Source organism: Astyanax mexicanus, chromosome 12 (genome assembly GCF_023375975.1).
Source record: "Astyanax mexicanus isolate ESR-SI-001 chromosome 12, AstMex3_surface, whole genome shotgun sequence".
NCBI lineage: Eukaryota > Metazoa > Chordata > Actinopteri > Characiformes > Acestrorhamphidae > Astyanax > Astyanax mexicanus.
In genome coordinates this window covers 42,305,765-42,333,627 of record NC_064419.1, presented here as the reverse complement: position 1 = coordinate 42,333,627, position 27,863 = coordinate 42,305,765, and the positions used below count along the sequence as shown (strand labels likewise).

General features: G+C 38.0%; 1 protein-coding gene across 1 annotated transcript; it reads right to left on the bottom strand.

The window, feature by feature from the left end:
- Positions 1 to 1,443: 1,443 nt before the first annotated feature.
- Positions 1,444 to 27,217, bottom strand: wasa (WASP actin nucleation promoting factor a). The gene is made up of 11 exons (XM_022679357.2): positions 26,933 to 27,217; positions 10,408 to 10,548; positions 8,293 to 8,379; positions 7,257 to 7,353; positions 7,117 to 7,146; positions 6,954 to 6,983; positions 5,680 to 5,839; positions 5,070 to 5,254; positions 3,348 to 4,291; positions 2,301 to 2,409; positions 1,444 to 2,197 (listed from the first exon to the last, which is right to left on the bottom strand). Exons 1-11 carry the CDS (start codon positions 27,035 to 27,037, stop codon positions 2,148 to 2,150), a joined length of 1,938 nt encoding a protein of 645 aa, XP_022535078.2. The 5' UTR covers positions 27,038 to 27,217; the 3' UTR covers positions 1,444 to 2,147.
- Positions 27,218 to 27,863: the final 646 nt, after the last annotated feature.

Genomic DNA, 27,863 nt, shown 5'->3' with positions numbered 1-27,863 from the left:
TCACATTGCAGGGTTTGGAACTAACTGTGGTATAATTCGCAATAAATGATAGAAAACTAATATGATTGGACATATTCAAGTGTTTTTGAATGTGACTGCAGTGCATAAATCGAGTAGCTACTCCCATCTAACTCTATTATACTATGACCTCTAGTAAACTTACAGTACGTACATTACCCATCTCCCCTTGTTAAACAGATCTCGTCCAGATAAGGCTTTGGATTAGTAAATGGCACCCAATCTTTTTGCGAAAAACACGTCAATGCCTTCCTGCGTGTCACTGTAACTTATCCACACTGTGTGTAATGTGTATTTATTTTAAGGTTGTATATTTTTTGCTCTGTTGGTAGGGGATTTATAAAGTAATGGTGGAGGGAGATTCTGCATGAATGAAAGAATGAGATATACAGGTATATTTATTTAAACGTAGCCTAACTAGAATGACTGACACTCGTTTAGGAACGATAGTAGACACAGTGATTGAGCTTTCCTACCACTATAGGAACGTGTTGCTACTAACCATCTCACTCTAAAAGTGATAAATAACACTGGAATTCTGAGGTGACTAAAAACTAAAACCGCACAAAAATAACTTTATTGTTGTTTGAATTATTTTTACATAGATTAGCATCCCCTTGTGTTGTTCCACTGTTGTTTCCTGTTATTATCAAATATAATGTTGTAAAGAAAATAAAAGAGCATTGCTGTACAGTGAGCTCAGTGGTGGAGTTAGAGTCTTTGTTCCAGTGTTCTTTTATACTGCTTCCACAACATCACACGCTTTTTTATATCCATCTTTTTTATACATTATTGGAGATTGTCCACATCACTTCGTAGTCTGATCACAGTCCGTTAAGACTTATCCAGTTTGGGGCTGTGGAAGAATGAGCACCGTGGGTTCTTACAGTACTGTGCAGAAGTCAGAGAATAACCTTTAATTATTTCATTTCTAGTCAAAACAGTTTTAAAACATTTTCTACTTCTCAAAATCTAAGTAATCCTAAATACACATTAATATTCAGTGATAACCAGCAGCTTCATTAGTTTTATTATGATTGCATACTGCAAAATTATGCTTTAAGATTAATCAAATTAATAAAATTCACAGATTTACTCTTTTAATATGATTAAAAGCGTAGCAACACATTTTTGTGGGGTGGGGCTTCCATTGGAATGAATGGGGTGCAAAAAGGTTAAGACTCACTTCAAATGTAATACTGATACAAATACTGAGCAACCACCTGGTAGAGCATAGCAACTGCCTAGCAACCACTAAGCAAGGTCATGGCTACCACCTAAAATCCCGTAGCAATCACCATACTGCCATACTGTAGCATCCACTTAGCAGCATCATAGCAACCAGATAGTATTCCATAGCAACCACAGATTATGTCATAGCAATCACCAAGAAACTTCACATCAATCATCTGGGATAAAAAAATCACAGTGCCATAGAAAATACCTAAAATATCATTATCAGCAACCATGTAGCAACTGGGAACCACTTCTCTTTTGCACTTTAGGAATACACTTTCCTAGTTCACAAATATTTTTTCTGCATGGTCAGGAAGAGCTTCTTCTCAGGAAGAGGAAGAGTTTTTTACTCAGGAAGAGGAAGAGCTTTTTACTCTGGAAATGGAAGAGCTTTTTACTCAGGAACAGCTTCTTCTTTCTAAAGTGGACAGATGGATATTCCATATCTAAAGCAAGAGTGGAGCTTTGTTTTCTCCCCTCTCTTTTAAAGATAAAAGCGTAAATTGCTGTTTAACTGATGGAACTTATGGGTTTTTTGAAGGTTACCAAATCCTGCATGGTTGCCATTTTTTTTGCATTTCTACTCCCTTTGGTTTCTAACCCTTTATCTGCAATCCATTCTAATATTTAATGGCTGTTTTGACTGGAAAATAATGAAATAAAGTTCTTCTCTGACTTTTGCATAGAGACCACACGTGGATAAGTCATTTCTGTTGGAGTGAGGTTGTTTTATTGCATTTGCAAAAACTAGTATATATTATATATATATATATGTGTGTTCATGAGTTTGAGTTTGGGAGACACCATTGTGCTTTTCAGCAACTGAGGAGGAACAATCGTCTCTCTGTGTATAAAATGTAGGATGGATCCTTCACTTGAGTGCTTCACTCGAACTAATCCCACTCATCATCATCCTCCTCTTCATCATCAAATTCATCTTCCTCTGTATAAAAAAAAGAAAATATATATAGATGGAAAGACTTAAACATCAGAATATGAACTGATAATTACATTTGGACTAGGAAGAATTTTTTATTTTAGTTTACCGGAGGAGTGGATGACTTTACTCCTCTTCTGCATGACCATCATCAGAGCTCCCACAATTCCCTCTTCACTGTCTGCTGCAGCTGGTGGAGGATCAGTGCTTGCTGTTACCTGAAATTAATAATAAAAAAAAGCTTTTATAATTCATCTTTAAGATTCTAAGAAATGTTAGATTTGCTTTCTGCAATAGCTGTGAGGAAAGGCTGGTCTTGAGCAGGATTTTTCATCAGGGTTCAGTTCTTGGGCCACTTTTCTAGTAAGGGACTAAGCCTAGACCTGGACTACATTTCGGGAACAACTCAACTCTTGGTAGTTTGCTTTGCATGTGCAGTATTTACCCATTAGTAATTCTTACAGTGTGATAAAAAAAATCTGTTTTGGAACATGGAGTGTAATGGGATGGAGTGCTACATACTAGTAGCTCTCCAGCCCAGAGGGTTGTTGAACCCAATTGCAGAACAGTTGGTCTCAAAGCAGGTAAACCCAAAAAGAAAGAAAATAAATAAATAAATAAACACACCGCTCCTCACGCGGGAGGGAACCCGCGTCGCCAGGGTCGCGGTCCAATACACTACCGCTGCCCTGGCTAGTGAATTGGGACACAACCGGACAAAAAAATGTTCTGCGTGCGTTTACATGAACTGAACGTGACCCCCCTACCGTGACAGTTCTTAAAGAATATATGTAATGTTACATCCTTAATATATAATGAACAGTAAAGCACACAGCCAACATAAAGTCAGCAACTTAGGAAATGAAGCCTGCTCTTACTGCCTACAACATAAAGGTCAGGTAGTTAATCACATATAAATTAACCAATTTCATCAAAGATAGCATATGGAGTATGTGTCAGAGTGTCAGAAACTGGGGACACACCCAGTATTCAAATAGATGGTGCCACCAGCCAATTGAAAAGAAGCAATCAATTGTCACAGACTAAACTCAAAATCAAACTCAAATTGCAGATTTACAGTGTACATTTCTGGGGAGGTGCTCTCCTGAATACGGAGTGTATGTTTGACAAAGAACCATAAATTGGATCAACTTACTGTTTTGAGTTTCATTCCTGTGCGTATCTGATCCAGTAATGCTCCTCTTCCTCCTCCTCCTCCTCCACCACTGCTGGCTGCTGGAGGAGGTGGTGGACCGCCAGGGGCTGAAGGTTTAGCACTGGGTGGTGGGGCAACAGGAGCTGGAGGAGGTGGTGGAGGAGGAGGTGGACCTCCTTGGCTGGCACAGGCTGGTGGAGGCGGGGCCATGGCTGCAGCTGGAGGAGGGTAGTAGGAGGAGTCAGAGGGTGGAGGTGGAGGTAGGGAGTCAAAGTCCGGCGGTGGGAGAATATCCGAGGGGGGAGGAGGGAGAAATGAATCGGATTGTTGAGGAGGAGGTGGTAGGAAGTCGTTTTGCTGAGATGGAGGTGGAGGTAAGGATCCGGATCTCCTGCCAGGTGGAGGTGGCATGGGTCCACTTCGTCCTCCGGGTACCGGAGGAGGGGGGTCGTTTCGCCCTGATCGCATAGGGGGTAAAGATTCTCTGCGTCCCCCTGGAGGTGGAGGTAAGGGTCCGCTACCCCTTCCTGGGGGAGGAGGCATGGGTCCACTTCTTGAAGGAGGTACTGATGATGGACTCTGTCCTCCTGGTGGAGGAGGGAGCGATCCACTTCGACCCCCGGGCACTGGAGGTAAAGCTCCACCCCGGGGCACTGAGGGTGAAGGGGCAACTTGAGGTAACGTCGCTCTACGTCCTCCGCCTGGAATAGGTGGTCCAGATGCTGCTCCTGGTGGTGGTGGTAAAGGTCCTGAACGTCCTCCAGAGGGCGGAGGTGGAAGAGGACCGTGTGCAGACGAGGAACGGCGGCCCTCTGTGGGTGGACCACCTCCAGGGGGTGGAGGTAGGGGTCCAAGACGAGACTGGGAGGGGTGAGAGGCAGATGAAGGTGGAGGTGGGGGTAAAGAACCTTGACGAGCTCCAGGAAGTGGAGGAAGAGCACGATCTGTGGGAGAAAAATGTTTATTTAATATTAATAAACTTTACAATACTGTGTAACTTGATCATTTACAAAACATAAGGCTTGTGTTGTGTACAGTAGTAAAGTTGTAAGTGGTATTAGTGAATATAGTAACTCTGTATTGTAGTAGAGAAGTGGGCGGAGCTTCTGGTCATGGTGAACATCATAAGGCTTGTGTTGTGTACAGTAGTAAAGTTGTAAGTGGTATTAGTGAATATAGTTACTCTGTATTGTAGTAGTGAAGTGGGAGGAGCTTCTGGACATGGTAAACATAAGGCTTGTGTTGTGTACAGTAGTAAAGTTGTAAGTGGTATTAGTGAATATAGTAACTCTGTATTGTAGTAGAGAAGTGGGCGGAGCTTCTTGAGATGGTGAACATCATAAGGCTTGTGTTGTGTACAGTAGTAAAGTTGTAAGTGGTATTAGTGAATATAGTTACTCTGTATTGTAGTAGTGAAGTGGGCGGAGCTTCTGGACATGGTAAACATAAGGCTTGTGTTGTGTACAGTAGTAAAGTTGTAAGTGGTATTAGTGAATATAGTAACTCTGTATTGTAGTAGAGAAGTGGGCGGAGCTTCAGGACATGGTGAATATAAGGCTTGTGTTGTGTACAGTATAGATGTAAGTGATATTAGTAGCTTGTTGGTGATAAAGGTGAGTAAAGTAATCTTTTGTTCATGTTGGTTCTTGATGTAGTGCTTTTATCAGACTTCAGGTTTCAGCGTTCAACAGGTGTTAAATCCTGATTTCTGAGTAAGCTCACCCTGCTGATTCACTTCCTTCTTCACTGCCTCTAATCCTCCAGAGCGCTCGATGATATCGTAGATCATCTGCGAGGTCTCAGAGTCGTTCAGATCTGCCTCGCTGATCCCAGCCCGGGAGAACAGCTTCATCAGGTCCGGATCCATGCTGCTGCTGTTGTTGTCCATGCCCATGTGTGTCACGTGACTAAGATCACAATAAAACAGACTGTGAGTGGAGGAGCACTAAAACAGCAATTATACCACAGTTAGTTCCGACCCTGCAATGTGATTGGCTAAGAGGCGTTTTATGAGTGCCGTTATCAGCCGGTAATGTACGGTAAACGAAGCTCTCTATGTATTACTCCGCCCAATACAGGTGACCTGACATTGATGCAGCGCTTACAAGTCAAACAACGCAGCTACAAACAGAGCAGCAACGAAAATATTTTAACTCGCTGAGTTTTTGTAACCAAACAGATCGTATTTTTCTTGTCCCCTTTAACTCAAAATCTTTTAATAAACAGCCATAACTGAACTGTGGTATAATCTCCATAATACACTCGAGGTTGGTGCAATAACGTGTAATATTGGCATTGCTATGCTGGGGTCATAGGCACTTTGTTCACTTACGTGAAGCCACTGGGTGCTCCGATTAATGCCTTGGACAGTTTAGATCCTTTCTTTTTGCCTTTCTTTTCTTTCTCCTTTTTCTCTTTCTTTGATTTGGTGGGAGCAGGTTCATTCTGGATGCTGAGGGTTGCCAATGGCAGTGGAGAACAGTTTCCAGAGCCTGAGAGTTACACAGATATAGCATTTAGTGGATATATATTATTATGTTGTCATTACATTAAGAAAAAAAACATTAAAATGCAGCAGCCTGGTTTAAATGAAATTTTTAAAAAACTGTGCTTATTTTTAATACTTTGTGCAGACAATTACAATAAACTGACACTATGCCAAATTGTTTCCTAAAACATTTTCTATAGCCATGACATAGCAACCACTTAGCAACACCATAGCAACTCTCTGGGATTCCACAACAGAAACTTAGCCACCCCATAGCAACCACCTACAGTAGCAACCACCTAGAGTACTATAACTGCCCCTTAGCAACCACCAACCAACACTTATCAACACCGCAGCATTAACTTGTGATACCTTATAAAATAGTTAGTAACACCGTAGCAACTACCTATCTATCTATCTGTCTGTCTGTCTGTCTGTCTGTCTAGAAACTACTTAGCAGTACCACAGCAACTAATTGGCATTCCCTAATAACCACTTAGCAACATGTCAACCAGCTAGCAATGGAAATCGAAAAGAATATCATAGAAACCTTGTATCAAATAGCAAATGCCTGGAAGTGGAACACACTTAGGATTCAATACCAACACACCAACCAACCAGGATACCACAGCAACCACCGAATATGGAACACCAATTGGAACACCACAACAACCAACTTGTTGATTAACATTGCATCCAACTAGCAACATTATTGCAACCACCAAAAACACTTAGCAACACAAGAGAGAAACCTCTTGGGATACTATAGAAACTATTTAGCAACACTCGTATCTATCAACCACTTAATGGCAAACATAATAGCAACTATAACAGCAACCACCAAGCAACACCATATCAGCCAATTAGTAACACCATGGCAACCATGGTGCAAACAGCAGGTGCCTGGAAGTGGAATCCACTTTAGCTGCATATCCACACTCTGCTTCCTTCAGGAAATGGACTTTTAATGTACAACACCTCCATTTTTTCACACTAAAATATCTATAATTTTGAATGATTTGAATCACTGTTGGCCTAAACTCTTTACCACCAGCAGCTAGCTGTAACAGTTATCATTAGAGATCAGAGATAAGTGATGAAGATAAAGATAAAGTTACCATTAGGAGGCAGTGGGGGCAGGGCATCATCTGAGAACACAAAAAAACAGGAAATGATGGTCGGCAACGTTTGAAAGCACTCACTGACCTCAAAAACACCATCAGACTGCACTCTGTTTCACTCTGTTTCACTGTTTCAGCACAGCGCTGTGAACAGACTTACCTCTGGAGCGGATTTTACTCTGACGATTCTCTAAAGATCAGAAAGAAAAGAGGAAATTATGATCAGGAGCTTTGTTTTAACAGATCTGCACCAGCAGCTCTCAGCAGAATTAAACCCAGGAGTGAGTGAGTTTATTTTACCCATGCGATGAACTCTCTGGTTCATCTTCTCGTCTACTATGATGTAGAAGCTCTCAGCCTCCTGCTCATCAGCAAAGTTCAGACCCACCTGACAGTCCTGCAGAAAACACATGCCGAGGTTATACATATAATAATCATAATAATTTAATTTACTACATCTATACCACAGCAACCATGTGTGATATAACCATGACATAGCAACCACATAGCCACACCATAGGAAACAGCTGGAATATATGTAGAAAAAAAAAGCACCTGGAGTACCATAACAGCCACTATGGAACACCACAGCAACCAATAGCATCACAACCACCTAGCAACACCATAGCAACCACCAACAAACACAACCAACAAACAAAGTAAAATATTACTAGTAATATTAATAGAAGTTAAGAGAGTAAGTGCTCTTTGAAAAGCTCTGTCTTTATTAGTATTGTGTCTAATGTGCAATAGGGATGCAGCTTTTGTATGCTCTATATGTGAGGTAAAACTACAGATGGGCAGTGTTTTTAATTACTGAAGAAATCCAAAAAATATGCTCCATATATTTGAGCTATAGTTCTTTTACACTGATTGATTGACTGATTGACTGATTTTTGATTTAATAATTTCTCAGTCAATGATCTTCCTCATCATATTCATATTGAATCAGATGTCTTCAACAGTGAGTTTTTAAGTTCAATTGAAGTAAAACTCACACATTTCCCATTGGCATATTGATTATTATTATTATATTATTATTATATTATATTATTTTATTATATGCTCATCATATTCATATTGAATCAAATGTTTTCAACAGTTAGTTTGTGAATTCAGTTGGAGTAAAATTCACACTTTTCCCATTGGCACATTGATTATTATTATTATTATATTATAAGTTTTAGGTTTGTGACTAAAAATATATTTATTAATGTATTTAAACTGTTGAGATTTTAAACTTTTTTTAGATAGAAAAAAACTCAGTTCATGTAAAGTTAATGAATTCAATTGATTTATAGTGCATGGTGAAAGTGGGGCCTGAGTGAATACTTACATCTGAAGGGAAGGTGTGGAAGAAGGCCCGGGCTCGGTGGTAGGTCAGCTGATTGTAGAGCTCCTGTTCCCACAGCATTTTACCAGCCTGAGGCAGAAGATAGACAGACAGACAGACAGACAGACACTTTATTTATCCCGAAGGAAATTTGGTAACACTTTACTAGGATGGTCTATTTAATGGCCTCTTTGGTGCTCAACTGACGTTCAACTAACATTCAACTACATGTCTATTAAATGCAAATGAACTTAAAGGTGAAAGTAAATGATTCTCTATTGAATATATAACCCTACATTCAACTCTAACCCAAACGCTTATCTTAATATTTTAGGACTGGGTTTAGGGTTAGATTTTAAGATTAGGTTAAGGTTAGGTGTAGGGTTAGATTGTAGGGTTGATTAAGGGTTAAGGTTAAGGTTAGGTGTAGGGTTAGATTGTAGGGTTGATTAAGGGTTAAGGTTAAGGTTAGGTGTAGGGTTAGATTGTAGGGTTGATTAAGGGTTAAGGTTAGGGTTAGATGTAGGGTAAGATTGTAGGGTTGATTAAGGGTTAAGGTTAGGGTTAGGTGTAGAGTTTGATTTTATGGTTGATTAAGGGTTAAGGTTAGGGTTAGGTGTAGGGTTTGATTTTATTGTTGATTAAGGGTTAAGGTTAGGGTTAGGTGTAGAGTTTGATTTTATGGTTGATTAAGGGTTAAGGTTAGGGTTAGGTGTAGGGTTAGATTGTAGGGTTGATTAAGGGTTAAGGTTAGGGTTAGATGTAGGGTAAGATTGTAGGGTTGATTAAGGGTTAAGGTTAGGGTTAGGTGTAGAGTTTGATTTTATGGTTGATTAAGGGTTAAGGTTAGGGTTAGGTGTAGGGTTTGATTTTATTGTTGATTAAGGGTTAAGGTTAGGGTTAGGTGTAGGGTTAGATTTTATGGTTGATTAAGGGTTAAGGTTAGGGTTAGGTGTAGGGTTAGATTCGATTTTGAATCATTTACATTCAACATAGGGTTAAGTTAAATTTAATGGACATTCAATTCAGTGTTAGTTGAATGTCAGTTGAGCATCAACAAGGCCATAATATGGACCATCCAAGTAAAGTGTTACCGGAAATTTAGGCATCCAGCAGCAACAACACAATACAATAAGAAACATATTCAAACATAAATTAAAACACAGAAGAATAAAAAACGTACTATAAAAGGTAAAGATCTATCTGTAAATGGAGCAGTGCAATAGATGCTGCTAAAGATCGTTAAATAATTAACAGAAAATGAGATTTACTCAGGTAAACTCAGATACCTGCAGATTTAGAGCTTATAAAGATGAGTAGTGTATTTTTACAAAGTGAGCGTGTTTTTCTGCGTGAAAACACTCCTCTGAAATAATTAACACATGGAGAAACGGAACATCCTCTTCCTCCTAATCTCACTTATTTCCACCTCTTCCGTCTGTTTCCTGTGATAAAGTTTTTGCACCATCTTCTCCCTCTCCTACAAGAGGAGGACAGCTGAATGTGTGTGTATTTCATTGATAATTGGTTTGTAACATCATATATTAAAGAAGCAATAGTAGTTTGAATAATAGTTTCTGCAGACAATAATTTTATTTCTATTTTTTACCCATTTTTCTTTAAATATAGCTAAGCCAATTGTCCCACCCATTTTGCTGCTACTTAGCTGTACATCTCCCATCACTAGTGATGCCACAACACAAGGAAGGTGAAGACTAGCACATGCCTCCTCTGATACATATAAAGTCAGCCACCACCTCTTTTCTAATTGCTGCTGATGCAGCATTGCAGAGTAGCATCAAAGCTCACTCGGAGGAAAGCGCAGCGATTCGCTTCTGATACATCAGCTCACAGACGCAGCCTTGTGCTGATCGACATCACCCTAGTAGTGATGTGAGGAAAGAGCATCATCTACCCACCCACAGAGAGCAAGGCCAATTGTGCTCTCTCAGGGAGATGGCAAGCTGCATGACCGGGATTCAAACCAGCGATCTTCTGATCATAGGCCACTGGACCACTCGGTTCCCATAGTGATCAGATATTAAAAAACATGCTGAGTTTAAGCACTGGCATTTCTTAACAGCCTTCCCAGCTCAAGATGCTGTGTGTGCAGTATACCTTGATGTCGTAGAGGCGGATGAAGTAGGAGCGCTGGGGATTGTCCTTGACGAAGCAGAGAACTCCTGAATGCTGCAGACTCCAGTTAAACGGGCTGTGTGGCAGAGCCATGAACAGCTGCGCCACCGCCGTACACAGTGACTAAAACACACACAAAAAAACAATAAAATCTTTAGTTAATGTGAGATTTTATAAATTATAAATGAAGGCACCCAGTACCTTAACCCTTTCTAACTCTTTATACAAGCCCACACTTCTTCACTTTTATAATTACACTACAGTGATAATTTACATCAGTCTTATACGCCCTAAAACAGAACCCTGTGGGTCTACATGAGACATGCTAAACCTGCTAAACGAATTTTAGATAATGCAAAATATATGCATTATTGGTTATAACAGGAAAAATATATATTCAAAAGGTTAATATAACACAATTAAATACATGAAAAAACACAGAGGAATAGATATATGAAGCTATATGAAGGCTATACACACTTGTACACACTTGTACTTCAGGAGTACAGTGCAGTAGTAGAACAGAGCAGTGGAACAGTTCAGTAGAACAGTGAAGTAGTAGAAGAGTGCAGTAGTAGAACAGTACAGTAGTAGAAGATTGCAGTAGAACAGTGAAATAGTGGAACAGTGCAGTAGAACAGTGCAGTAGATCAGTTCAGTAGAACCATGCAGTAGTACAGTGCAGTAATTCAGTGCAGTAGATCAGTTTAGTAGAACAGTGCAGTAGTAGAACAGTTCAGTAGAACAGTACAGTAGTAGGTTAGTGCATTAGAACAGTGCAGTAGAACAGTTTAGTACAACAGTGCAGTAGTAGAACAGTGCAGTAAAACAGTGCAGTAGTAGAAAAGTGCAGTAGAACAGTACAGTAGAACAGTACAGTAGTAGATTAGTGCGTTAGAACAGTGCAGTAGAACAGTGCAGTAGAACAGTACAGTAGAACAGTACAGTAGTAGATTAGTGCGTTAGAACAGTGCAGTAGAACAGTGTAGTAGAACAGTGCGGTAACTTAGTGTAGTAGTACAGTTCAGTAAAACAGTGCAGTAGAACAGTGCAGTAGATCATCTCAGTAGAACAGTGCAGTAGAACAGCGCAGCAATACGGGGCAGTAGATCAGTTCAGTAGAACAGTGCAGTAATTCAGTGCAGTAGATCAGTTCAGTAGAACAGTGCAGTAATTCAGTGCAGTAGATCAGATCAGTAGAACAGTGCAGTAATTTAGTGCAGTAGATCAGTTCAGTAGAACAGTGCAGTAATTCAGTGCAGTAGATCAGATCAGTAGAACAGTGCAGTAATACAGGGCAGTAGATCAGTTCAGTAGAACAGTGCAGTAATTCAGTGCAGTAGATCAGATCAGTAGAACGGTGCAGTAATTTAGTGCAGTAGATCAGTTCAGTAGAACAATGCAGTAATTCAGTGCAGTAGATCAGTTCAGTAGAACAGTGCAGTAATTCAGTGCAGTAGATCAGTTCAGTAGAACAGTGCAGTAATACAGGGCAGTAGATCAGTTCAGTAGTACAGTGCAGTAAAACAGTGCAGTAGATCAGTTCAGTAGTACAGTGCAGTAATTCAGTGCAGTAGATCAGTTCAGTAGAACAGTGCAGTAATTCAGTGCAGTAGATCAGTTCAGTAGAACAGTGCATGATTCAGTGCAGTAGATCAGATCAGTAGAACAGTGCAGTAATACAGGGCAGTAGATCAGTTCAGTAGAACAGTGCAGTAATTCAGTGCAGTAGATCAGATCAGTAGAACAGTGCAGTAATACAGGGCAGTAGATCAGTTCAGTAGAACAGTGCAGTAATTCAGTGCAGTAGATCAGATCAGTAGAACAGTGCAGTAATACAGCGCAGTAGATCAGTTCAGTAGAACAGTGCAGTAATTTAGTGCAGTAGATCAGTTCAGTAGAACAGTGCAGTAATTCAGTGCAGTAGATCAGATCAGTAGAACAGTGCAGTAATTCAGTGCAGTAGATCAGTTCAGTAGAACAGTGCAGTAATTCAGTGCAGTAGATCAGATCAGTAGAACAGTGCAGTAATTTAGTGCAGTAGATCAGTTCAGTAGAACAGTACAGTAATTCAGTGCAGTAGATCAGTTCAGTAGAACAGTGCAGTAATACAGGGCAGTAGATCAGTTCAGTAGTACAGTGCAGTAAAACAGGGCAGTAGATCAGTTCAGTAGTACAGTGCAGTAATTCAGTGCAGTAGATCAGTTCAGTAGTACAGTGCAATAGAACAGTGCAGTAGATCAGTTCAGTAATACAGTGCAGTAGAACAGTACATGAATGAAGGGATGATGGTGAAGACTGTGAGAGATTAGAGATACAGAGACCGTGAGATCACAGCAGCCTCTGAAAATCTGAACACTGCACGCAGTAAACGGCTCAACTTCAGAACTCACTGTAGAGCAGCGTGACAGGAAATACCCCGAGCTGACTTCCCCCCTCACCCCTGCCCACTGTTCACAAGTATAGAGACGAGGAACAAGCCAGTCACACCTCAGCTAACACCTCCAGCCAGAGAGCAGCTCAAATTAACACACACACACACACACATACACATACAAATGTACATCTCACCAGATCCACAAAATGGCCGTTGATTTGACTTACAAATAACAGCCTTAAATGGTCTAAACCTCTCAACTTTGGCAGTTCATATACAGTGGCTTGCGAAAGTATTCATACCCCTTGAACTTTTCCACACTTTGTCACCTTACAACCACAAACTTAAATGTGTTTTGTTGGGATTTTAAGTGATAGACAAACATGTTTGCTGTACAAACAACACTTCTTATGTCTTTCTTCTTGCCACTCTTTTATAAAGGCCAGATTTGTGGAGTGCACGACTTATAGTTGTGCTGTCGTAGAAGAAGCTCATCACCTAATTCAACCACTGCAGATGAGACATAAAGGAGATTAGAAGAATACAAAGATATGAAGCTCATCATGATACAGGATACAGCTTGTTGTTCTAAATGCACCACAGATTTCAGGATGTTAAGTTATGCAAATGACCCGAGACTTCCTGCATTAAAGATGTTGTTCGGTTAATTTAGTTCCCTGTAACTTAGCATATATATATTGTCAGCCATAAATCTTTTTTTTAAATAGCTGTCTGAACGTATCCAGCCATTACACTGTGAGAATGTTTCATGATGAATGGATCGTTAGTAGTGTTCCAAAATGACTTTACACAGAATAAAATCTTTTTACACTAGGAATAGCATTAAAGCAGCAGTGCATATTATTTTGTTTCTAAACTGAGAGCAGAAGCATATGATCATCCCTGCTAAGCCTCATATATTTGTTCTAAAAACTGGGGTGTCAAGTTGCTTTTCTCTGGAGTTCTTCTACTGGCCACGTCACGCATCTTTGTGTACTTATGTCACATGTACAGCCTCTAAAAGAGGGTCCGGCTCAGTTTTACTGAAGCGAGCAGCTGGTGGAGCAATGGAGACTTCAGAAGGGGAAACTCAGAGCTCAGTAGCTCATTCACTCATAGTAAAAACTAAGAAACAAAGGCGTGAAGTTTATGACTGAGCGCGCTCTCTCTCTCTTTCTCTCTCTCTCTCTCTCTGACCGAACATAACCTGGAAATGGATTCATCCACTCTGAAAGGAGACCACATCACACCCGCCCAGTTTAAAATTATTCTTCCGCATGCTTGGTTCAATTACACATTCTCACCAGAAAGGGCCCTAAATCCCCCAAATCCCAAAATTTACAGACACCAGCTTTAACTGAGAAGGTAACCTGAGACCAACACTGACCTATTGATTCCCTGCCAACCAAGTTATATTTGAAGGGATAACGTTTCATAAATTTTGAACCCGATTTAGTTCAAATCCTTTGTTTTTACCACTATGTTCTAGTATAGCGCCCTCTGGTTTCGTACAGGTGTCATTGGAGTACATCATTCACAACCCACAACAGTGTGAGGAGAATTATAAGAAGATAACAGAACTAGGGTCAGTTTTTATTTACATAACAACTTTAACTTTATCTGCAGTTACAGTGCTTTACTGCACACTTCTGCAGACTTCTACAGACTTCTATAAAAGATAAATAGCCCAGCTTGCCCAGAATTCTCTTTAGTCGCTGAATAATATGCATTAGTATGTAATAAGTCCTTTTAGACCTGGTAGGTAAATCAGGGACATCACTAAAATGTGGAAAAACAAGTTGGTACACCAGATGACCTCAGATAATTTGCTGCATGCACCAAAATATAAAGGATTATCATTTTTATTGTATTTATTATTTATTTTATTGTAAAAGAAATGATTATATTGTAAAAAAACATCATAAAAACTATATTAAGCATGCAGAAGTATTTCAGTTACAGTTTTAAAGAAACAGTTTTAATCTAAATGCTGATAAAATTTGTCTCAAAATGTTGTTATAAATATAATTTAAAATGTCTACAAATATTGTGCTGTAATGTTATTTATCATATAATCCAGTCCTGTCAGTAAATTATTTTCTACTGTTTCATATCAATATTGGAATCATATCATTTTTACCAAAATTAAGAAATAAATTGTGTTATAAATTTCCAGCCCTTAAAGTGAAAGTTAAAGTTATAGTACACCTGTAACTTTAATAATTGTACATGCATACCTGTTTAATTGTAACTCGTTAGACCCTGTATGTAAGCCCACTCTCACAGTTCTTCACACTCACAACTACAAAACTATAATTAATTACTAACAGCAGCTTCACAGGCCCTACAATAGAGCCCTGTGGGATGCCACAACATAGTACAAAACAAACACGCATAATACAACACTATAAATACTTACAGAAGTGGTACTTATAGTAGATGTCGGAGGTGAAATGAGTTTTATATTTTTTCTTTTTGAAAGGCCCTGCCTCTGCTTTTCCTGCCTCCACCATGATCTGCTTTCTCTCACTCACTGAACAATTCCCGTCCGGGAGGGGGGAAAAACACTGCCCGCCCACACTAAAAACTGATTGGCTGTCTCACAGACTCTTTGCAGAGAACAGGCCAATCAGAACCCTCTCTGTTTTCTCTCTCTCCTTCCCACACGCGATTAGATTATATGTGACTCACGGGCATCAGGGAGCCACTACCGAAATGCGGGAGACTCCCACAGCTTCAGGGAGACTTGGTTTGTCTGTTTTTGTCCGCGTTAAGTTCAAGCAGCTGGTCTGAGATCAGAATGCTTGGTCTCATATCTGCCCAGAGGAAAAGACCCTATGAATTACTGTCTCAGACACTCCGCCGTCTTTTCTCATTTGTTTCAATTATAAAAAAAATCTCTCTCAATTCCAGCAACCCAGCAGTCCAAGCACTGGGGAACAGATCCTGTTTATTAAAAATAACAACTGATTACTTGTAATGTTTAATAAATAAAGTATTACACAAGCATTTCCCTACTTTGCAATGTAAAATGTATAATGTCAGCTATATAAATCCACTGACTGTGTATCATAATGAAAAATACATCTTAATGACACCATTAAAACAACCCTGTTCTCTGCAAAATTATATGTATTCATGATATCAAAACATGCTATGGGGGAATATTTCTTTAATTTTTCATAAAAAAACACATCACTTCTGTTTCTGTTAAGAAAAAGTTGTGGATTTAGGCCCTGGTTGCCCACTAGATGTCACTGTGGCGTGTGATGATTCGAACGTTTCACAAGATCAAATCATTTTCCGAATCAATTGGTTCATTTGATTCGATCTCCCAAAAGCTCCACTTTTGCCATCACTAGTGCCTCTATCTGCCCTTTTATACGTGTAGCTCCACCCCTTCTTCAATTGGGCCATACCACTGCTACAGGGTAGGGGTACTGTAAAGGTATATACACACACATATTTACAAAGACATTCATGCCGACATTATTACATACAGATATTTGGATATGTCCCTAGATGGTAAGTATTTACACATTTTGTACTAACTTTTTCTCTCCCCCAGGATGTTTCGGCACTGAGTCGTCCCCCCCATCTTGTAGGACATCCGGAGCTCCAAGGATACTACAAGAAGGGGAGCTAAGATGGCCGCCATTTCCCAGGAAGACCCCCCAACAAGGACAACAACCAGATAGGTAAAATTATCTTTTGTATATTTACACAGCTAAATGTTCAATTAATGTCCCCAGCAGCACTGGTGGTGAGGCCAGGCCTCTGCCATCATCACACACTAACATTCTTAGGTATTTCACTAGAAATCAGTATAATTGTCAAGCCATCATTTACAAAACATGTTTAAAAAATGCTGCTTTTACAACCATAACATGTCGCAACATCAGTTTGATATAAAAACAGTATATTAGATTACATTATAATTTAAATATACACTTGTTAAGAGATATGTCCAAAGTAACTGCAAACACAGGAGAAACAAGATGGCTAATATGAACAACTCCTGCATATCATGTGAAAGAGGAAGTTTTCTGTCTGACTAGAGTATAACTAGGTATGTTATTTCCACTGTATATTTTCCATATATTCTATAACCTGAAGGTCTGAGCTGTGCCTTCCTTATCTCACACTCAATTCACTATTATGCTGTTTCCGTAGTACAGTAGCTGTAGTATGTCATTCGAGATGCACAGTAGTGCACATAACACATGGTGTACAATAAGCTTTGCATCTTCAGTGACTAAAGCCTAATAAAAAAGGCAAAACAACATTTAATGAAATCTAACATTCATTTTAGTCCCTCCAGTTTCATGGACATTACTCTGTAGAATATAATGTAGAGTAGGACTCACTAGATAACAGTATAAAATGATGTCAGTGGTGCACTGCACATTATTCCTACTGGCAATGACATACTTTCTATTATGATGATTTGATAAGATAAGATAAAATAAGACAATCCTCTATTATTTCCACAATGGGGAAATTTGCAATGTTACAGCAGCACAGAGGAAAGGACAGAGAAAAATCTAGTGCAGCTAAGATAAGGTCAGAGGAGATATGATTATGGTTGTGACCAGTATTATTATTAAATATATGTTGATGATATTTAATGACACTGCTTTATTGGAACATATATTCCTTGAAAGCTCAGAATTGTTATTTTTGGGTCAAATACTGTAGTAAATAAAGCTGTTAAGCAAAAAGCCATTACTTGAGAGGTCTGAATTTTGCAATTGTGTGTTGTAATAAGGCCACTGTCACCACTGTCAGGTCTAAAGTCACCACCGTCAGATCAAAAGTCACCACCGTCAGGGGGAGTTTTTTAAATGAATATGGTGACAATATGTTTTTTTTCAGGGCTGTTGAGTTATTAAAGTAATAGTTTTTATTAATTTATCTCAAAAACATATTTGTTAAATTATTATTATTTTTTTTTATTTAGGCTTAAAGTAAATGTTGTATGATTTTAGATGTTTTAAAGGAGTGCATATTAAACAGTGTAGATAATAATTTAAAAGCTCTAAATACATATTAGACTCAATAAATAATAAAATAATTTGCTTTATATTTTTTCTGACGGTGTTGATGAAAACAAAGTAATAACTGGAAAAATGCCTGTTTTATTGAAAAATACAAAATAAGAAGGTTGTACTGGTACATTTCTTTACAATTTACAAAATTCTTGTTTTTAAAATTAAAACCTGTTTTATCCTAATTCTCAACAATGTATTGCAGAGGCAATATGTGTTTACAAGAGTGTGTGATTATAAGTATCCAGTCAACACTTTTTTCTAGGCACAAGGTTGTTTGTTTTGAAGCTGATGGAAAACAGAATATTCTTCAATATATTTATTTAAAATGGAAGGAAAACTGAGCTACCTTTATTATTATCATTTTAAAACAAAATTTTAATCCAACAATTCAAAAGACTAAAACATAAATTGTTTTAATAGTGGAGTATTTATATTAGTCCATTCATAATTAAATAAATTACATCATAAGGAGGTAATAATGAGATTCAATGAGATAATAATGAGCTTTTTACGTGACAGTGATGATATTTCTAAATGTCTAAATATAACTGGAGGTCACTTTGTTATTTAATACCCAAAACACATCCCTAAAGTATCAGTAAAGGCAGATTCTCCGTCTGAGGATGGTGTAGGCTTTATTGGATTGGATATAACGATGTTGGACGTTTAATATCAGCCATTCTTCCACCTGGTAGAGAAGTTTTGAGTTTTCTCACAAATTACTGCTCAGTTCCGTGTTTCCCCACATGTGAGCAGAGAGGAAGACGGGGGCTGGATACTCGCAATGCTCATATTCATGTTCTATTAATACACCAGTAGAGGAATGGGGAATTCCTCCTATTTCTGTAGGTCATTTTCTGATTCATTAGAAGTGAATGAACTGCTTCACACGCAAGTGTGACTAAGTTACATCCACACTTCAGACACAACCCTGTAAACACTGTAAAGCCCATGATCTAAAATAATCCTACCAGATACTACCAGAGTAGGAACAATCTGTATGTTTTTTCTGTACCAATTCTACTTTTTTTACTCAAATGTTGCAGATGTAAAATCAGAACCTCTTAATTCTTTTAATAAGCTCCTTGACTAGAGACTAGTCAAATGTGAGCAAATATTGGCACTATGTTTGTTAGCCTATAAGAATTTAGACCCTAGAAGGACTACGCACACATTCATACTCAGTGGTCTTTGTGCAGCTTTGTTATCGAGGCAGCGAGTATTTGAGAAAGGTAAAGTGATCCAGAGTAGTGCTGCCTAAAGCCGACATGCTACAACATGCTAATCTGAACTGCTATCAGTCACAATGGAGGCTTGAACGATAGGGCTGTGCAATACTGCAATATTTGGTATCGATCCAACACCAAGTTAATACAGGGCCAGTATTGCCAATTTCCAATACCGAAATTTTTACTACTAGCATCTTCTTTTGTGTAGGGGAGAGCAATATATCATAATTTATTCAATGAATGCATCATAAATATGCAAATATGCAAAACTTTAATTTTCATGATTATTTAATTATTTTGTAAGTTTTTCTTTAATTAATCATGTTTTTGATTATAATAAAACACAGGTAAAAACAAAGTTTTTAGGCAAAAAAAAATACTTTTACTAGGTGACTCAGAAATGTTTATAAAAAAAAACTTTACAATTAACAAACTCAAGATTTTTTTTCCTAATATTCCTTTGACAGTTAACATGAAATATTTTTTCAGCCATATTCATATTTCAGTTTTGAGGCATAACTATATATTTTTGTAGATAACATATCTATTTTTCAGTTTCAGTGAAATAATTCACTTAGTTTAGAAAAGGGGAGGGGCTAATTGAGCATGAGTGAAGTGAGAGAAGACCAGTGTTGTATGTCGGTCACTCTGTAAATGAATGGAGTTGTACCGAAGATGAACTGAACCTTAAGAATCGATCTCATCACACAAGTATAAATAAATACCCAATACCAACAGTAGTATCGATACTATCGATACTTTAAATTAATGCCCATCCCTACGTCAGCAGTAACCAGCAGAATTTGAAAATGTAAAAGTTTAACTCTATACTGACTTAATTTTGCTACAAATGTAATTAGACGTTGCCATTGCAAAAGTTCTTGAACCTGTCTTGGACTGGTTTGTATAGTTTTATTGTCCTCTACCTGGCAACCCTGTGAGCTTTGAGAATCGGACTACAGTAGACATTTTACTCACTTGCTGTCATTTCGTTTATATTGTTGCATAAATTAATGGTTAGAAATACACGGGTTAGTCCTCACGTCTCTTTGGTTTGTATTTAAAGATGCAAACCTCAGCTTCGAAACCACACACTCTGTGTACTAATTTGTGTAGAAGTGGATGTTCTCCTTTCTGAAAAGAACATCCTCAAAAGACAAGACAGCCGTATCACTCTTTAAAAAAGTTCCTCTAAGGTTTTTAGCAAGGGCAATGGTTTTGTACAAGAAATAAAAATGTAATGCACTTTATTGGCCCTATCGTACACCCTGCACAAGGCATTCATGGTGCTTATTCATATCTTACTCCCTGTCAAACTTCTTTTTTCACACCTTGCGGCCGTGCCTATAAGATAGCATAGAAATTTACAAATATATCTATGCTGATGGCCGTAATGGTCTGAAAATGAGGTGTGTTTGTGTACATTTCTGGAGTGTTTTTATCTTGGCGGTGGAAAAAACAGGTGCTTCACTGATTGATTAAACCCTGACAACAGTCAACAGTCACCCATTCATACCTCTCTTAGCTACGCAAGTGTGCTGTTCGTGAGGCACACAAACAAATATTTACAAAAATAGCATTGAGTTTGAGAACATGCTACCTCAAGCTCATCTGCCTTGAGCTCACCTGGCTCTCAAAGGGAATGGCAAGTGATGCACTAATTGTTTTATTTCCCAGTATGCCCAAAACACAGCCATGATAATTAAGAAAAATAGTTTATGTCCTTTGCACTTTTTGAGCCACACAAGGCAAACTTTCGTGTCCTCACGATACCAAAGACACACCGACACGCCCTAAATCGGACTGCACAATGCAAGGTTGATGGTTTGACTATAGATCACTAAAATAGGCCCCTAAATCTTTTATTCATTCATAATATGATTGTGTATTTAAGTACTTTTAATAAAAAACTTAAGCTACTGCTTAAGACAGTTTCCGTGAGTATACTATATCTATTAAAATTGAAGCATGCATATATTCAACACCACAATTACTTACAAACAACTTAAAACACTAATCATTTCAAATCAACATTTATTCAAAGTAGCAAACATCCTCCAGTACTTTGAGCAATGTGAAGTGAGTTAGAGTTCACAGAGCAGTTATGAATTTAGCATGATCATCATGATGCTTTAGAGCTCTGTCTTCTCTTCTTCTGTTTTTTTTAAAGATGCTGTTACTTAGGGGCGATTTAAGAGTGAGAGGTTTTGGTGTGCTGAGCACCCAACGAACGCAGCCACACCACACTCCCAACGTGTTGGAAGAAATAGAATAATTAAATTAAAATCAGACCCACAAACTATTATGTGAAGGAGTCAGGTGCATTTCTTTCATTTTAAGCATCTTTTCAGCAGATAAGCAGATAAAACTGTGTTTACCTATGTTACATTTTTTATCGATTTTTTAAATCAATCTCTTTAAGCTGCATTCTTCAATATCTGGTCTAATTTAAAAAGGCTAAAAGCAGAACGCTTCTCAAACCTCAGTATATATATTTTAGGGCATTTGTTCATTCTTCCCCAGAGGTGGAAAAAGTACAGAAAAATTGTAATTAAGTAAAAGTACCTTTACTTTGCTAAAATTCTACTCAAGTAAAAGTAAAAGTACCCATCTAAAAATCTACTCGAGTAAAAGTAAAAAGTACTCAATTTAAAGTGTACTTTAAGTAAAAGTTACAGAGTTACTTATAATTATTTGATGTAAAAAAGTACAACAAATCATAAATTAAATTGTTTTTAATGAACTATTATTTCACATAATAATTTGGACCTTTCAGGCAGTATTTGTTTAGACCAGCCTATAAAACATTTTTTAAGAACAAGTGGTATAGGCTTCTATAATCCATTTTTTTTCTTTACTGTTAAAAAGTTATGGTCTTATAGGTGACTATAAAGCGTATTTTTTCACTTTTACAGGTCATTGTTATATTTTAACTTCCAATTGCTGTGCTTTAACTGCTATTTACATGTTTTTTAACATTTAAGCAGATGTTTAATGATAAAAATACATAGAACCACATGCTTTCACAGGTTTGATGTGTAAGTTTTGAAAGCTGACAGCTCTGTCCGACGGAGCACATTTTGTATTGCATGAGGACGTCATTGCCTCGTTATTCCATGCGCAAGCATCCATTCGCCGGCGCATCCGCGACAATTATTATTATTTTTTAATTCAGACAATTGTTTTTTTTCCCAGCATTTTATTTTTTACTCAGTAAAAAAGGGGAGTTTTACAATGTAGCGAAGTAAATTACTTGTGTCAAAATGTACTTGAGTAAAAGTAAAATTACCTATTTTAAAAACTACTTTAAAAATTACAAATTACTCATAAAATCTACTCAATTACAGTAACTTGAGTAAATGTAATTTATTACTTTCCACCTCTGTTCTTCTCTGGGCCTGCTCTCTCACCTGAACCTGAACCTGCCTTTTTTTTTTTAGAAAAACAACCCAATATCCATTACTGACTGACTGGCCATACACCAAACACTCACACATCAGACACACACAGGATGTGTCAGAAGTGGGAAGTCACCTGTCACATCATAAATTTTATTGTACTACAGTTACTTCCGACCCTGCAATGTAATTGGCTGAGAGGTGTTCTATGAGTGCCGTTATCAGCCGGTAATGCACTGTAACCAAAGCTCTCCATGTATTACTCCACCACATACCGGTAACCTAGCAACGAAGCAGCGCTTACAAGCCAAACAGCACAGCTACAAACAGATCAGTAATGGAACTATTTTAACTTGCAGTGTTTTTATAACCAAACAGATCATATTTTTTTCCTTTTTAACTCACAATCTTATAATAAACAGTGATAATGGAACTGTGGTATAATCGCAATAATACACTCTCCGTTCATGCTATAACGTGTAATATATTTGTAATGCAATTACACATTACTTACATGTATATGTAGGGTGTATTTATGCTAGGCCTGGTTGCCTTGTCCACACAATTGTCTCCCATCCCAACTTCTCCAATGAAACGATCTAATGTAGCATTAGCGATTTTGGGCCCAAGCACCCTTACATTATCACAAAACAGATTTTTGGGTTTCTACCTGATCTGTGTTGTCTGCTTTAAAAAGACAGAGCATGAAAGGAACTTCATGCAGAATGAAAGCAGCCAATCCAAAGACATTTAACTGAGAGAGAGAACTTGAATACTCCATTTAACACTATTTTAAACAGATTTAGAAACTTGCTGGAATATAATGTATGTGTCTTTCATTGCATACCACTGTTGTATTTGTAATTTTTTTTGTATGCTGATGCATGGCCCTCTCAACTGCGGTATGTATAAGAGGCTTTACAGGGTTTCTGCAGGTCCTTAAAAAGTCTTAAAATGTCTTTAATTAAAATCTGGGTAATTAAGGTCTTAAATTGTCTTAAATTTACAGTAAATTTGCTGTAGATATAAAATTTTCAGATGGTGCATTTAATGCCAGCGAAAAAGGCACATGCTAACTATAGCGGTGAGTTAGCTAACGTTACCAGAAAGAGATCTAAGGTTAGCGGAGAGCTAGCTAATGTTAGCAGTGAGCTAGCTAACATACTAACATTAGCAGAGAGTTATGTAGCTATATTACTGGTGAGAGAACTAAGTTTAGCAGTGAGCTAGCTAACATAGTAACATTAGCAGCGAGCTAATATGCTAACATAGTAACATTAGCGAAGAATTAGCTACATTACTGAGGAGAGAACTAAGCTTAGTGGAGAGCTAGCTAACATAGTATAGTAACATTAGCGGTGAGCTAGCTAACATGCTTACATAATAACATTAGCAGTGAGTTATCTAGCTACGTTACTGGGAAGAGAACTAAGGTTAGAGAAGAGCTAGCTAACATAGTATGGTAACATTAGCGGTGAGCTAGCTAATATGCTAACATAATAACATCAGCAGTGAGTTAGCTAGCTACGTTACCGGGAAGAGAATTAAGGTTAGAGAAGAGCTAGCTAACATAGTTTAGTAACATTAGCGATGAGCTAGCTAATATGCTAACAGAATAACATTAACGGCAAGCTAGCTTAGAAACGGTAGCGGTGAATTAGCTACGTCAAATTTTGATTTCCAATACAACAACAAATTTTCTACCAAAGAAAATATGACTATATTTATTGTGGTCTAAAAAAGGTCTTAAAAATCATTAAATTTGACTTTTAAAATGGTGCAAAAACCCTGTTTTAGACAGAGAGGAAGCAAAGCTGATGTCATGTTCGAACAAAATATCCACTCTCTTAAAACTTCAGGGTTCTAAATAGTTCCTGGCTTAGACATACAGTTCTAGGAAAAATAAAATAAATTAATGAATAAATTAATACAGAACCATTATATGATGTTTACAGGTAACTAAAACCTTTAAAATGTTCCTGATTCTTACATCTAATTCACAGAATAGTTCTATAAAGAAGACATCATCACAAGATTTTTCACTGCTACTTCTACATGAGAAAAGCTCCTTACAGTTTCTTGAAGTAAAGGCAAAGAATATTTGCCACTGTCAATCAACAGTGTGAATGTTAACTTTGACACTCAAAGTGTTGATTTAACAGTGATGAGGCTCTATTTAACACTCTACAGGCGAGGCGTTAACTGTATACTGCACCGCGTGATTTATGGTGAGTCAGTGAGTCTTTGCTATCATAATGACAGGAAATGTAGGCTACCTTCTTAAAGGGGCGGAGTTAACTTATGTGTAACTAAACTAATTCACAAAATGGTTCAACCCCAAATATAAAAAAAAAAAAACTAGAAAATGTTAGGGAAAGATAAACATGTATTCCATTACATGTGTAAAAAGACTATGTGTGTATGTGTGTTCATTCAGCGTAAATTATGTATTGTATGTGTGGAAATTGTATTGTTACACTGTGGACACAAAAGCCATATATTGATACGGATCCATAGATTACACAGCGAACACACAATTAGTTTGAACTAAAAAAAAGTGAGTCTATTTTACGTAAAGTTGGATATTTCCACACATTACTCAACTATTTTGAGTTAGGTGAACACTTGTGACAACAAATACAGTACATTCAAACTGAGATCTTTGAGTTGAATCAACTTGTAAAATAATAACTTTTGATTCATCTTTTGCCAATAGCCCTATCTGGACAGGATTATTTTCTTAGGGGGACGCCTGTGAAAAATATTTCACACTTCAACTCAGTGATAAAACTCTTGCGTCCAGAAAGTTTTTTGGCTTTCTCGGTCACATGACATCACGTTCAGTAGCTCCTCCATTTCCACTCGCTGTTGTGCTTACGTTTGATCTCTGTGGAAACGCGCGCCCAAAGTGTAATTACAGTGTGTGGCAGTGGACAAAAAGCTATTTAATTAAACGCGAGGTGATGAAAATCAGAGATGTGCGTCCGAACGGGACTAAAATTACCGGAGGACCACGAAGTTAAGCGAAAAACAGTAGATAATTTAGCCTGTAATTTTCTCAGAGGACGTCTGAGAAAAACACAGACATGGTCTTTACGCACGGAAATAAAATCACAGAGGACCCCCCCTAAAAGAGAAAATTACCCCAGACCCCCTGAGAAACTAATCCCGTCCGGATAGGGCTATTGTCCACTTCTTTTCAATTGGCTTTTGGAACAATCATACTGCATCAAACTTTTGCATACTGGGTGTACTCTTCAGTTTATGACACTCACCATCAGTGTGTAGTCATTCTTTTAATGCTACCTTAGGTAAATCTGTAGATCAGGGGTCGGCAATTAAGTTTGGCTGCGGGCCAGATACTTTCCAAGCCATTACGTGGCCACAAAAAAAAATCTATTTTGTAAAATGAAGTGTAATGGGATGGAGTGCTACAGACTAGTAGCTCTTCAGCCCAGAAGGTTGTTGAACCCAATTGCAGAGCAGCTGAATTTAAAGTAGGTGAACCCAAGAAGAAAGAAAAAAAATTAAGTAAATAAACACAACGCTCCTCACGCGGGATCAAACCTGTGTCGTCAGGGTTGCGGACCAATACGCTCCTGCTGCCCTGGCTAGTGAATTGGGACACAGCCGGGAAAAAAACGGCCTTATAAGGAGATAGGGAACAGAAAAACGGGCAGAAAAACAAGAACGGACAGAAACTAAAGTCACGCCGAGCCCAACAGAGAGACAGAATGTACAAAAGCTCACAGAGAAGCATTTTCTTATTTATTTTTTTCATTATCGTTCATTATAGTTCAAACAACCTCACAGGCCAGATGTTTCATGCTTGCGGGCCACATCTGGCCTGCAAGCCTCCTATTGCTAACCCCTGCTATAGATTGTATATTATGTTTAACTGCTTGGCCTCTGCGTTGTAGGCTGTAAGAACAAGCATCATTTTCTGAGCTGCTATAGAAACTCTGTGTTGGCTGTGTGCTCTATACTGTTCACTCTGTAGTGTTTTCTTTCTACATTTTGAAAGATATATTTTACTTGAATTAAGTAAAAAAAAAATACAAATCTATTTTGTTCACCTGACTATAAAGTCGAGTTTAAAAAGTCAAAGAAATACAATGATTGTACAAAGCAACGGATATAACAACGATCATCAATTAAATTTACTTACAATTTAAATGTTTTAAACTTAATTTACTCAACTAAGTAAATTGAACATATCCAGGCTTACAATGTCGGCCTAGTTTTAGTACTGTTAGACTGGAAACCTCGTTGGTGATCTACAGAACTCTGGTCTGATGTTCATGTAAAACCTAAACCGCACACAGAAAGAGTTCAGAAAGGGAAACTTGCATCAGTGAAGATGTTGAACCCCAGCAAGATCAACGCTTCACAACTTCCTGCCCTGAAAACAGACAAAAACACTCCTCACACAGAGAGATCTCCTGTACTTACCACACATCTCCTGCCCAGCAGATCCTGCACCTTCTCATTCTCCTGCAGACTCAGCAGAGCACTGGCCGCATTGTCCTGACTCTTATTCTTCGACCCTCGCTTCATCACCTCCCGTCCACTCGCTGACCCTCACACTCACCGACAGCAACACACTCACACTCACACACTCAGAGACTGAGAGGGTTAGGGGTTGTATAATCTCTCTGATACTCTGTGGCTGTGGAGGACAGCATTCAGCAGACCCCACACAACACAACACAGTTTCTCTTCCTACTTCTCTCATTTAACGCCACTGCACAATGGCTTCTCACAGGAAGTGGACGACCACAGTCTTTTTCTTCTTTTCTATTTTCAATCTCTCACTCACTCTAACTCAGCCGAGCACAAGTTTCACACCGCTCTTACACACTCCATCCTGCAGATAATAAAACCTAATATAATACTGGCTAGCTTAACATTCATACCAACATCTGTAACAGAATGATACAGTACAGAGCAGTGGAGGAGGATTACAGTGTAGAATTATACAGAGCAGAATGTTCCAAAATGTTACGACACGAAATGTTACAGAATGTTTCTGCACATTTTAATATGTTAACATATTGTTACAGAATGTTACAACAAAAAATGTTACAGAATGTTACTGTTCATTTTTAATACATTAACATAATGTTACAGAATGTTTCTGCACGTTTTAATATGTTAAAATAATGTTACAGAATGTTACAACACAAAATGTTACAGAATGTTACTGCACATTTTTAAAATGTTAACATAATGTTACAGAATTTTACAACACAAAATATTGCAGAATGTTACTGCAAAATTTGTATATGTTAACAAAATGTAACAAAATGTTACAACACAAAATATTCCAAAATGTTGCACAGACATTATAGGATGTTACAGCACGTAATGTTTTAGTGCTACA

Coding starts and splice junctions, on each gene's coding strand:
- wasa (XM_022679357.2), bottom strand. CDS start 27,037: ATGAAGCGAGGGTCGAAGAATAAGAGTCAGGACAATGCGGCCAGTGCT. Junction 7,354..8,292: donor TCCACACCTTCCCTTCAGAT/GTAAGTATTCAC, acceptor TGTTTTCTGCAG/GACTGTCAGGTGGGTCTGAA. Junction 4,292..5,069: donor GAAGGAAGTGAATCAGCAGG/GTGAGCTTACTC, acceptor TTTCTCCCACAG/ATCGTGCTCTTCCTCCACTT.